A 14,050-nucleotide genomic window follows, 5' to 3' on the forward strand; every position below is an offset into this window, starting at 1 on the left:
ATAATTCATATTAATTGATATTAGAATAACTAACCCTATCTTATAAGACCTGACATTCAGAGTGATGAATTACGGAATAGTGATATAAGCCCATCTTATAAGCGCAGGTGGTTCGATATGGATGATATTAGCCATGACTAACGTGATCATGACTAACATAGCCGATCAACGACGTTGGTTCACTAGGCATTGAGCATTGTCATAATCCCACATTGTTAATAAACAACTTTGTTAAGAAGTTAATAAGTCTTTAGGTGAATTTTATTTGCGTAACTTATTCTTCATATGGTTCTCAGCTATTCATATCATAATCCCTTCATTATTTTTTATGACTTGTTTGAACTTATAGCTATTTATTATAAAAGATCCTTTCTATTGCCATAGAAATTGAAATAAAAAAAAAAATGGCAAGTTAGGCTTGTAGCAGAAATAGTTTTAGACTCGAGTTGTGGAGAGGGAACTATAAGAGCATATGGAGAGGGTGGGTCACGACAAAAGAGGAAGGAGGAAGGAGGAAGGCAAGGGTTCAGCTGCTTCTTAGGTTTCAAGGTAAGGAAGAGGTTGAATGAGGGGGTACAGTGGCACGGAAAAAATGGAAGGGTTTCGACGATAGCAGCGTGGGTGGGTTGCACGCAAGGAGAAGGGGGAAGGCTTATTAGTTCATGGGTTTTGAGGCAAAGGAAGGGCCCTATTAAAATTTATTAATATGAAATTCTTGTGTCTTGAATTAATTTTTTATATCATTAAATTATTTATAATTATAAAAAATGATAGATAAATATAAAAGAACTATAATAATAGTTAAGCTACTTAAAATGTTCATTATTATATGATCAAAAAAGTATATGTATATACTTTAAGAAAAAATATATTTTAATTTTTATATATGTTATATAGTAAATTAATAATTATATGTTTCTTTAAATAATAAAATAAATAATATGATGTATATTATTACTTTTGTTCACATATGTATCATTATGATAAATGTCATTATTAGTTACCTTATATATCAAGTATAATTTTAGTAAATACTTAATATTTATATTAATTATAATTAATTATTAATTGTATTTAATAACTAAATTAAATGTGTCAATTATTTTTTTTCAATCATGAGTTAGAACTAAATGTGAAAAAAACATATAAAATAGTCATTTTGTAAATATAACCAAATATTATAGGGTGAAACAATACAATTGATAAATTAGATGATAAAATAATAAATAATGATAATATATATAAATTAAATAGTAATTTTTCATAAAAAATAATAGATGAATTCATAATCACATTTAGCTAAATTTAAAATTAGAACAATTATGTACCATAAATAATTAAATCAAATTAAAACCGAATTTAGAACAATTCCATTACGAGTTGAAATTGTAAGAAACCAAGATTGAAAGATCCTATTTAGGGTCAATCAAGTTACAAACTTGAAACCGAGCCGTGATCATGGCTATCATGAGATTACTCTTTAAAGACTAAAAAATTTGCAAATGGGTGTTGCACGAGGTTGTACATCCACCCTTAAACTCTGCTAATTATTTATTAATCACATTGCATATAGGCAGCCCCTTTTTGTTTTCCTCTTTCTATTATTAGGATGTCTGGTGGTGTCTCTCATCATCAAATACAATATCAGATTCGGTTCTAAATCTTTCTTTCAAGGCAATTCCCAAAACTCTCAGTTGTACAACATTATCTGCCTACCAGAAAATAATTTGGATTCCCCCGCTTCAAAAAAAAATATATATAATGAGTATTCGTCATTTCTTCTTAACAAACACATATGAATTATGTCATAAACATGCAACTTTTTTTTTTTATTTATTATGTATATAATAAATAACAAAAAAAAAGAGGGGGGCCCAGTAGGGGGGGTGGTGTTTAAAAACAGAAGAGAACCGTCAAACTGCAAGGGGTCCAGGGGAAAAGAAATCCCTGGAAAAATAGAGAAAAAATGAAATGGCAGTTGAGATAATTATAGAGGAAAAGAAGGGCAAGAGTAAACGATACGAAGAAATTACTTAACGATACCCTTCCTAGGCGATTCCGTCACGTCACGATGAAACCGGATCAGGAGGAGAAACCGAAGATCCTCCTAGTTTCCTTACATACAGTTTTTGCAAGTTAGGCCTAATTACGGACAAAAGGTGAGGGTATATTCGTCACAAAAGAATTTAGCAATAATTAAAAAAAAAAAAAAGAAGGCTGAGCTAGGGTATGCGCTGTAGAGTATTTACTTGCAAAGTAAGCGGCAACGTTCCCTAGGCAAAAGCCGGCTCATTACACACATCTCTCTCTCACCTTTGTAATTTTTTAGTTTACTAATAATTACTAGTAATATTTATGGTTACGTTCCTCTCTCTCTCTCTCTCTCTCTCTCTCTACAGTGTCCCGCCTGTGTTAGTATTGTGTTTTGTAGGATTCCCACCTATTTCCCCAAACACAAAGCACTAAAGAGAGGAAAAGAAGAAAGGGAAGGCTAGAGAGAGAAAGGAAACAGAAACTAAAACCTAAAGGGGAAATTTCTAGAGAGAAACGCCCAAACGCACCGGAAATGCCTTTCCCTTTCCCTCCGGCGTCTCCATTTCTATCGCCCAAAACATAGGAGCTCAGCAAATGCAGCAGTGAAGAGATAGGAACAGCACAGAGAGAGAGAGAGAGAGAGAGAGATAGAGATTGGAAGATAGAACGAAAGAGAAGCGGGAATTTTATGAGCCAAAAATGCGTGAGGGACTACTCGTTGATGAGCCGAGTGACGTCGTTTCCAGTGCTAAGAAGAAGAAATCAGGAGAGGAAGCAGACAAGGTTCTTGTTCTAGTGGCAGACAAGGATACCTCAAAGCCGCTTTCACTGGTGGTTTCAGTCCCGCCGCAACCCATAGTCGTTAACCGTCCTCGATCCCAGTCCGCCACCCGCAGAGTCACACCCACCAACACGAGCAACGCCGCAGGAGTTGACACGAGCAGCGCCGGAGGTTCCACTGCTGTGGAGAAGCTTCTTCCCAACGGCGATTTCTACACTGGGTCATTCTCCGGAAACGCGCCTCACGGATCGGGAAAGTACCTCTGGACTGACGGGTGCATGTACGAGGGTGAGTGGCGCCGGGGAAAAGCATCGGGAAAGGGAAAGTTCTCGTGGCCTTCTGGTGCTACCTTTGAGGGAGAATTCAAGTCGGGTCGGATGGAAGGCTTCGGCACATTCATCGGATCCGACGGGGATACCTACCGTGGCTCGTGGAGCGCCGATCGTAAACACGGGTACGGTCAGAAACGTTACGCAAATGGGGATTTTTACGAAGGATCTTGGAAGAAGAATCTCCAGGATGGGAAAGGAAGATACGTGTGGAGAAATGGGAATGTGTATGACGGTGAATGGAAAAACGGTGTCATTTCAGGGAGAGGGGTTTTGATATGGGCAAATGGGAATCGCTATGATGGGCAATGGGAAAATGGAGTACCAAAGGGAAATGGGATTTTTACATGGCCAGATGGGAGTTGTTGTGTCGGTACCTGGAACATTAATAAAGATATAATGACTCAGGAATTGAATGGGACTTTCTATACTGGGAATGGCAAAGAACATTGCCTGAAAGGGAGCGAGAACGATTTGGCCTTACCGGCGACGGCGACGAGGAAAAGGTCGTCGGTGGATGGGGCCAGAGGGAGTAACATGAATTTTCCGAGAATATGTATATGGGAGAGTGACGGTGAGGCTGGGGATATTACTTGTGACATTATTGATACTGTCGAGGCTTCTATGATTTACAGAGAGGGGTTGGATCGAGATGGAATTAGGCAGTTCAGAAGGGGGCCATGTTGTTTTAACGGAGAGGTGAAGAAGCCCGGAGAGACAATTTCTAAAGGGCATAAAAACTACGATTTAATGCTTAATCTGCAATTGGGTATCCGGTACTTATGATTTATTAGCTTTTCTGATGTGGGTTTCTAGATTTATTTATGTTATTGCTCTGGTTTGTCTGGTTGATTTTGTTATCGAGTATGTGTGCATTTTGGAGCTCGGTTTTTATTTTTGTTATGGCGGTGTTGTATTCAGGTATTCTGTTGGGAAGCATGCGCAGATTCGGAGGGACCTGAAGCCAAGTGATTTTGATCCAAAGGAGAAGTTCTGGACGAGGTTTCCACCAGAAGGATCAAAGATTACACCTCCACATCAATCCGTGGAGTTTCGGTGGAAGGATTACTGTCCTATGGTCTTTAGGTATTTGCATATATTTAATATTTCTTGGCTTACAAGGTTTTTACCATTTATGCTATGTTTTGTATGGCTTAAAGTTTTGAGGCAATGTGATTAGATCTGAATATTCTCAAGTTCTGCTGGCATGGACAGGATGCTTCATTTTTTCTGTCTCTCTTCTCTTTATGTTATGGTGGTTGACCTGAAAATTTCTTTCCCTTTTTCCCCTTGCTGACTTAGACATTTGAGGGAACATTTCCAAGTCGACACTGCTGATTACATGCTAGCTATATGTGGAAATGATGCCCTTAGAGAGCTTTCTTCTCCGGGGAAGAGTGGAAGCTTCTTTTACCTTACTCAGGATGACAGATTTATGATCAAGACAGTAAAGAAATCAGAAGTCAAGGTTAGTTGTCCTCTCCTTTGACTTCTGTTTTATTAATTTTCGAGTTTGTGAAGGCACATAATTATTTCAATGTTATGTTGCATACTGGCAATTGGTAAATTGTTTGTTTATTGGCTTCTCCTGCACTTTCTCAAGTTTTGTTTATCTGTGGTTAGGTGCTAATTAGGATGCTTCCCAGTTATTACCAACATGTATGTCGGTACGAAAATTCATTGGTGACGAAATTCTTTGGTGTGCATTGTGTTAAACCAATTGGGGCCCAGAAGGTATGTGGTCAAATTTTTAGTTTGCTACTGTTTTATTTGTTTGCAACTCTGATCACATGTTATTCTTGAAATTCAGACCCGTTTCATTGTGATGGGCAATTTGTTCTGCTCTGAGTATAGAATACATAGGAGATTTGACCTTAAAGGGTCCTCCCATGGCCGCACAACAGATAAGCCTGAGGGTGAGATTGATGAAACCACAACTCTCAAGGATCTGGATCTCAATTTTGTGTTTCGTCTTCAACGAAATTGGTACCAAGAGCTTATCAAGTAAGTTCAAAGAATATAACTTATTTTTACTGGCTGCATTTGTCTCCCTTGTCTTCTGCAGCTGGTATCTCCTTCATTTTCTATAACATTCCTGTCGATAATGCGCAGGCAAATTAATAGAGATTGTGAATTTTTGGAAGCTGAGAGAATCATGGATTATAGTCTTTTGGTTGGTCTTCACTTCCGTGATGATAATAATTATGACAAAATGGGGTTGTCACCATTTGTTCTGCGTTCTGGTAATCAATAATCGTCCATAATGGATTATCATTTTTCCAGTGTCTTTGGACAAGTTTTTGCAGTAATAATCATGCTGATTAAATATACCTCTTATGCAGGAAATAAGGATTCCTATCAAAATGAAAAGTTCATGCGCGGCTGCCGCTTCCTTGAGGCAGAGCTACAAGACAGAGATCGGATTTTAGCAGGCCGGTATATATCTTTTTCCTTCTGCTTTTGTTCATTAGTTACTTTTGCAGCAATGTTAGCTAAAAGTGATTTGGGTTTGGAACGAAGGGCTTCTGCTGAATCAGTTATTGACAAAGAGATACTCATATAATTGAAAATTGCAAAAAAATGTAGCTGTGTTGATTTTGGCATTAAAGGTGTCCAATAATTTTTCCATGCAATTTATCAGTGTAAATAGAATAATTGAAAGTGGCTTGTGTTGTATGCATATTTGTGGGGTTTGTCTTGTAGACAACAGTTGTTTGTGGGTCTTATACGGGATGGTGGTCCTATGCTATAATAGCCGAGGCTTGATTTTTTATCTTTTTGGCTGAATATATCTCGGTTCTGAATTCTCGGGCATATACATATATATATGTATGAGTTGTTTGTGTTTCAGCAGAAATTATGTTTCTTTCGGGTGATAAATGTGGCTGGCAAAGTATGATTATATTCACTATTTTTTACTTGTTCCCATCTTATCATCCATGATGGGAATTCTGCAGATAAAGTAGAAGTTATTGGGGCATGAATGCTAAATGGTTTTATAAGAATTCCATTATGATTTTTGATGGTTGGTTCTGTGATTTATATCAATTTTGGCAGTGTACCAATTGTCTGAAAATTAGTTTTTTAGTTATAATCGTGTGGGTGAGCTGTAAATACTGTGGTCAATTAAAAATGTGGTTTTTGCAGGAAGCCTCTGATAAGGTTAGGAGCAAACATGCCAGCAAGAGCAGAACGAATGGCACGGCGAAGTGATTTTGATCAGTACACCCCTGGTGGGATTAGCCACTTGACCCCTTCTAGAAGTGGTGAGATATATGAAGTAGTCCTTTATTTTGGGATCATTGATATCTTACAAGACTATGACATTAGCAAGAAGTTGGAGCATGCCTACAAATCCTTACAAGCCGATCCTACCTCAATCTCAGCAGTAGATCCAAAACTATACTCAAAGAGATTCAGAGATTTCATTGGGAGGATATTTATAGAAGACAGGTAGCTATGGGGATGAAATTGCGAGTTGAAACTCGTGTGTTACAACAAAGTGAATTTGCTTGAATCTGAAGGCATCCTCTAAGGGCATAAGTTAGGGAATTTTACATGGTTTCTGGCAGTAGATTGAGCAAATAATTTCTGAGAGAGAGATCAAGCCACTGCAGATGTGGTAGGAGAGCTTGGCGGATTTTGGGGATGTTCCTGGCTGAATTTTGAATATCAGCCGAAGTGATGAAGGGGAAGGCAGTTGTACATTTTTGGGGTGGGGGAAGAGGGAAACTTGTATTCTGATTTCCTTCTTTTTTTAATTATATTTTTGGTTTTTTTTTTTTTTTTTTTTTTTTGTGGTAACCAAGAGTGGTGAATTGTGAAGATTTGAAAGATAGGTATAGGGAACAGGGAAAATGCTTCCCAGAGAGAAGATTCAAAATGGGAGGGGGGATTTGGAATAAGAAAGTGTACAGCTTAATGGAAAAAGAGATGGATAGTTTGTGGAATTTCGTGAATATTTTTTGTGAGACTATCAAAAAAAAAAAACGAAATGTTTGAATCACCTTACAGGAGAGAGGACCCCATGGGATCCATCTCTCTATTTCTCTCCCTGTACTTTTTTAGCTATTGTATATAAATGGGCAACTCTGTTGTATAGAAATGGGGTCATTGCTTTGCTTTTTGCAGTGAAAGGGTGGCATTGTGCAGGAAGACTTAAGACGTGAAAAGCAGAGAAAGCATGAGAAAGATGCGCTGGTGTTTCTTGCTCTTTGCTTACCGTGTCTTTCTTTATTGTTGTTGAATTTTACTTGTTCCTTGAATTGAATATTGACCCATCTCCACTGTGATAATATTGGGCAATTGGAAGGGCAATTTGGTAATTTGAAAAAGGGTTTTTGGGGATGGTGCAAAGGGTTTTAAACTGGAGTGGTCAAAGTGATGGGGTCGAATCCTACCTTGCACCTACGGTAAGTAGAGTATTTTTTGTTTCTTTTTTGACCTATTTCTAGTGGCTGCCTGCTTTTGGGACCTTCTATTGTCTGCTTGCTCAGGCCCAAAGCACAGGTTTATATCAGTATCACTGCGATATTTGGGGCCAATTTGCCTTGGATCTCTCGTTGCCTTGAGAATGACTTTCTTCTTATTTGTGTCAAGGAATTTACCATTTTATTTCTGTATCAATAATCACCATTGCCTCAACGATTCTTCTTTTTTTCTTTTTATATACAAGTAATTTCTCATTTAAGAGTAATTGCTGGAAAAATATTTAATTATTATTCTAATTATGTGTAAAAAAATAATCAGCATTATTAAAATCTTCCCGATATGTGATCTCATATGGCCACATAAATGAAAAATAGATTGAAATTAAAAAAAAAAAAAAAAAAAAGAAGAGTGAACCTTTTTATCTGGCGAAACTAACGAGCCTAATGTATGGCGTGTTTAGGATTGGTTTGTTAGCTGAAATTGGAATTGGCACCTAACTTCTGTTAGGCAATTGAATAGTTAAATCTTGTCTCTAGCTCACCGAGGATGAGGCATTATTACCTAAATAGCCCTCACGTGCATCTCACCTGCCATTTCAAGGAACAAATCAACACGACTCCTTGTGTTGCGTAGGTTTTTAGGTGTGGCATTAGTCGTTACCTTTTGTGTAAAAATTATTTAAAAAGAGTTACTGCCAAAAACCAGAGTCAATACATTAGGTGAATAAGCTAATCTCCCCACGAAACCATCTTCATGAAATACCAACGTCTTCAAACTTTCCAAATTTAATTTAAAAGATTGGATCTTAGATTCCTTCCTCTCATTTATTATATGCAAAACAACTTACAATTTAAGATTAATAAACGGTAAAAATAATTTCAATGACCTAGAAAATAATTTAAAAAATAGCAAATTAAACCCTAATCCTTGAATTTTTCTCCACAGTTTCCCAGCAACCAAACAGGGAAAGAAGAAGAAGAGGAGGAGGAGCAAGTTGAAGGTGGTAGCACAAATCTCGAAACTGACGTGTAAATGGAGGTTGCGGAAGTAGAGGAGGGACACAGCATTGATGGGGGGTATAATGCTACTTTGGTAAGAAGGTGATAATCCCACATGCCTAAAAAGTATAAACTCCATACCTTATTTACAAGAATATTGCAAATCCATTACTCTTCCTCAAATCTTTTTTGAGTGATCTGTTTTTATGGGTTTATGTTGGGACCATTAATTATTTAATTAATTGATCATTTTGTTGAAATTAATATTAATTACTAGTATTTAATAAAACCATTCTCTCTCTCTCCCTCTTACTATTTATGTATTGTCTTTGTAAATTCAGACACATTTGCCGTCTGTGGGCTGTGGCAGACATTCGTTAGTTGCTTCATCTCCACTCTAATAATTAACATATGAAATATGTAAGACTTGAAAATTAATTAATGTTATAATCTTCTTGATTAAAATAATATTCACTAGTTTGCATGGGAGGAGGAAGGAATGGGAATAGAGTTGCATGCACACTAAGGAGTTTAATATTATTATTACTATATATTTAAAAAAGATGAAAAAAAAATTATGGGTAGATGAGGAAAATGATGGGGTGTAGTTATACAGTGGAATATATTAAGTATAAGCATGTGCATGCACGTGTGGATAGACAAGTTGTCTCAGGCAGTTTAAATGTGGAAGACCAACCTCAAAATCCTAGGTTAAAAGAGTGTCCTCTTTTCCTACCGCACAGAGAAATATAAATATTTTGCACATAAGGTTTAGGGTTTTGGTGTGTGTGCTGTCTGTCTGTATTTTGATTTCTGCGTATATAAATCCCAATCAGAATGTAATTTTTGCATGCGTGTGAAGGACCCATCCAAGTTAAGAACGATAGAGACTGAACGTTCATTTGCAAATGGAAGCATTTACAGCTAAAATCCTTTCATTTTTTTTTTTAATGGGTTGAAAACTACCTCCCATGACCACCATAACCAAATTTGGTTTCTGTTTCTCCAATGATTAGAATTAGTTAGCTTTTGGGTCCAATTATCTATGTACTATAACAATATTTGGCTTTTCGTGACAATATTTTTCTTGAGAAATATTATTTTATATTTTTTGGCATTTAAAATATTAAGAAAAATGAGTTAATATAAAATATTTTTTAATAAAAAATAAATATTTTTTATTAAAATGACATAAAGAAAGATATTTTTCTGATTTTAATAATATTATTAAAATATAAAAATACTTATATATATATATCATTAGTTTAATGCTATAATTAAATAATAAAAAATATTTTTTAATAAATAATTTTTTTAAAAAATATTATTTTATATAAATTATTTTTTGAAAAATAAATAGAGCCTACGTATTGAAAAATTCTCATGATTTTATTTATTGATTATATATGAATAGTTATTAAAATACTTATCAAATGAAGAATAAGAATAAATCATTATCAAATTTTAATTAATTGGATTTTAAATTATAAAATTTTTATTTTTATTGTATTTAATGAAGTTAGAGTTATTTTTAAAATTAAGAAATTATTATTTTAAATTTCAATTAAAATCAAATTAATGAAAGAAAAAGTTCAAAGAACAAGTTGTACGGTGCAACATCCAATGTACAAGGAAAAATTCCTCCTTTACTTGTCAAATCGAACCCCTTTTACATGATTTTATCTTTATTGATATTTTACAGTATATTACTAATAATATTAATAATTAATTTTCATTTAGATATATTAAAATTATTTTTAAATAATATAGCACTGTTAAAAAATGCTGAATTTTAATTTAATATAAATACTATTCACTAAAGATAATTATTCACAAAAATATAAACTTATTATAATCACATGACTAATTTAAACAGGAGTTTACTTGATATCTATATGAATGATTCAAACCATCACAATTAAGTATATCGTTCAGGTCAATTAATTTAATATTTTCTCTTATTTTATAAGTTTAGATACGAAAAAAAAAATAATTTTATTAAAATTATAAAATTAAATTATAAATAAAAATAAAAATATTATACGCACACATCCAAATTATGTTGTGTCCTTTTCTCTCAGACAGATTTTCTGCAAGAGCATGATATTTCCAAACTTGATATAACCTCATGCTTTGGCCATATTTTCGACATGGATGAAGTAGTGGCCACATCATGTATGGTAGGTTACAAGTTTTGAACCACACAACAGCTTAGACCTAGCGTTGGAGCTAGAAAGAGAAGAAAACAGACATGTTCCTAGCAGAAAATGCACACATCACCTTAATTACCTAACCCCAATCAATGTGATCTAAAGCTTGCACATAGTGACAGAGATAAGGACCTGTGGGTTAGCATGGCCTCCAATTCTTAAATGGGTTGCGGCCACATGTCGGCCGAAAGCCTAAATCATGCCCAACATGAGGCTTGCTAGGAAGGGGACAACCCATTCCCCATATTAATTAGAGGACATATTTTTATCATGTATAGTTTCTTCTTCCCAAATAGGAGATTAACTATGCCTGATTAAAACATCTTAGAAAAAAAACCCTAATTTTACTTTTCAAGTCATAGGGCCTGGATTCTTGTCAGGCTGTGCCCACATTCAATTCTCAACTGCAAACTAAAATATATATATATTTATATTTTCTTCACAACTGGTTGATGAAAAATTTAATGGGAAATTGAATACCTAATAACACACTGGTGTTTTGTAAAACATATTTTTTATTTTAAGAAAAATAATTTATTATTTTTATATTAAAATATAAAAATATTTATGTATACATTATGTAAATGCATAATATTAATTTATATTACGAGAAAAAATATAAATCTGTTATTAATAGTAATAAATTTTGCAATCAATTTTTAATTTTTGTATAATTTTGAAATAAAATTACATGAAATAACACTTCAACAACAAAAACAAAATTTTGTTGTTTAACAATGGATTTATATTCTCATTTAAAATTTATTGTAAATCGATACTATAAAAATATTTAAATATAAATTTAGCAATGAATTTAAAACCTGTTGCTGATTTTGCAACAGGTTCATAAAATATGTTTTTAACAGTAACAAAATCTCTAATTCATTGTTATTTTCATAAAATTAAAAAAAATTATATAAATTTTTCAACAATCATTAAAATTGTTTTGTCAAATTAGTAACGAAATAAAATCTGTTGCTAATTTTATAAGGAAAAAATATCGTCATTAAAATTTTGAAGTGTATATAATTATACTTAATAACAAATTTTAAAGTTCATTGCTAATTTTACGAGAGAAAAATATCGCTATTAAAAATTCAAAAGCATATATACTTAGTAACGAATTTCAAAATCTATTGCTATTTTTTGAGAGGAAAAAATGAATTTTGATGTTTATATTTAGCAATGTTAATTCACGTATATATTTATTTATACACCTCATTTTCCATTTCATATCATGTATTCATTTATTTTCTTCTATCAATTATAATTTTTCTTCTCTCTTGTTTCATTTTTTTTCTCAATTTTATAAATTTTTCTTCTTTTTCTTTCATTCTCTTCATTTTATATTGATTTTTTATCACAAATTTCTTCCATTTTATTTCATTTTCTTTCCAAATATCTAATTTTTATCCATCTTCTTTCATTTTCTTTCCAAATCTCTAATTATTATTATTTTTTTCATTTTCTTCCCTTTTATTTCATTTTTTATCATTAATTTCTTTCATTTTCTTTCACTTTCTTTCCTTTTCTTCTTAATTCTCTCATCATTTTCTCACTTTTCCTTTCATTTTCTTCCTTTTTATTTCATTTTCTATCATTAATTTCTTCCATTTTCTTTCATTTTCTTCTCTTTTCTTCCTAATTCTCTTATCATTTTATCACTTTTCTTGTCATTTTCTTTCATTTTCCCTTATTATTTTCTTCTATCATTTCTCTCATTTCCTCACTTTTCTTATCATTTTATTTACTTTTATTATTTATTATTTATTTTTCATTTTTATTAATATAATTTTCTCTTATTTTTTTTTCACCATTATTTTTTTTTGAAATAATACTTTTTATGTATCTATAATAACTATTAATGACAATTTATGTATCAATTAAAATTTATAAATAGGTTATAAATTAAAATTAAAAATTTATAATATTAAATAGCAGGATTATAAATAAGTCGTAATTAGCAACAAAAATACATTACTAAATTAATTGTAAATAGTAATTAATTTTTTTAAAATTTTATATCTTTTTTTAAATTAATTAAATTATTAATAAAATTATCCGTTGCTAATTGCAGGAGATATTAAAATTCATTGCTAATTTAGCAATGAAGCTCATTGTAATGGACAAAAATCAGTTACAAATCTGTTAGAGAAAAAATATTTTATTAATTCGCGTTTTCCTTATAGTGTTAACACTGCAATTAAATAATAAAAATTATTTTCATAAAAAATATTATTTAAAAAATAATTTTTATAAAAAGCTTTTTTACATATAAATTATTTTCTATGGATTTGATATGCGTTTTATTTTGCCAGCCCTGCTTAACTTCTCTTTCCTTTTAATTAATTGGACATGCAGATATATAGTTCAGGTCAATAATTATCATTGTGGTGGTTGCAAATATGACTTTATTTTTTTTTTAAATATAAAAATAATGAAAGTCTAATAGCTCAATTATATTTAATTAAACATATTAACATCATGATTAGCCCATTTTCAAATTGTTTTCAGTAAATAAGAAAAATAGGTGTGATAATTTAAATTCAATAGTAATCAAAATACACCTCATTTTATTTTAACGTAGAAATATGGATAGAAATAGATTAGTGAATGAACAAAGAAACGTCAACTGCACTAACTCAAAACTTGAAGATAAATGAACAAACGTGACTTCCACAACATATCATTATTCATTTAAAAATATATATATTCTTATCTCTATTTAAAAATATATGTGTGTATATATATTTAAAAAAAAAAAAAAGATAATTAGTGATGAGAAACTTATAAACCTAACACTTGAAAACTAGAAGGTGGTGGCGCATTCAATTCACAAGTGGAAAGAAAGAACGACAGTTGGTCGCTCGTTAGTTTCCTTATGTCATTGGTCTTATCTTTACCATATTTATTTATTATAATTTCTTGATTTATTTAATTAGAATATTTGTTTATTTATTTAAAAAAAAAAAAAAGAAAGAGTAATCCTGTAAACTAATATTGAAAATGTTTATATTTGAAAAGAGAAGTGTGGTCATTGGTCTATATTATAGCCAACATGAGGTTGCAATGGAGGGGACATTTGCTCGACTATTTCTTTCTTTTGTGGTACTTCTCTTGAATTTTTGTATTTACCAAAGAAGCCGTCGAGAATCATTTGTCTGCATCATCTCTATTATTTTTCGACCACCTAAACACGATTAGACACTGCATTGCAACCTTAATAATGTTGTCCCACCTTCCAAAAAGCTAGCTACGCTCTACAAT

At 32.4% G+C, this 14,050-nt stretch overlaps 1 protein-coding gene across 1 annotated transcript; it reads left to right on the plus strand.

The window, feature by feature from the left end:
• Positions 1 to 2,230: 2,230 nt before the first annotated feature.
• On the plus strand, positions 2,231 to 7,249 carry LOC110665563 (phosphatidylinositol 4-phosphate 5-kinase 1). The gene is made up of 8 exons (XM_021825752.2): positions 2,231 to 3,920; positions 4,066 to 4,230; positions 4,447 to 4,612; positions 4,768 to 4,878; positions 4,955 to 5,148; positions 5,257 to 5,387; positions 5,487 to 5,580; positions 6,292 to 7,249. The coding sequence occupies exons 1-8, from the start codon at positions 2,734 to 2,736 to the stop codon at positions 6,599 to 6,601; spliced, it is 2,358 nt and encodes a 785-aa protein (XP_021681444.1). The 5' UTR covers positions 2,231 to 2,733; the 3' UTR covers positions 6,602 to 7,249.
• Positions 7,250 to 14,050: the final 6,801 nt, after the last annotated feature.

The sequence above is a fragment of the Hevea brasiliensis genome, chromosome 16 (genome assembly GCF_030052815.1).
Source record: "Hevea brasiliensis isolate MT/VB/25A 57/8 chromosome 16, ASM3005281v1, whole genome shotgun sequence".
Taxonomy (NCBI): domain Eukaryota; kingdom Viridiplantae; phylum Streptophyta; class Magnoliopsida; order Malpighiales; family Euphorbiaceae; genus Hevea; species Hevea brasiliensis.

Excerpts from the sequence above, each read along its gene's own strand:
- LOC110665563 (XM_021825752.2), top strand. The coding sequence starts at position 2,734 with ATGCGTGAGGGACTACTCGTTGATGAGCCGAGTGACGTCGTTTCCAGT. Across the intron at positions 4,613-4,767 it reads TAAAGAAATCAGAAGTCAAG|GTGCTAATTAGGATGCTTCC; the intron begins GTTAGTTGTCCT and ends ATCTGTGGTTAG. Across the intron at positions 5,581-6,291 it reads GATCGGATTTTAGCAGGCCG|GAAGCCTCTGATAAGGTTAG; the intron begins GTATATATCTTT and ends TGGTTTTTGCAG.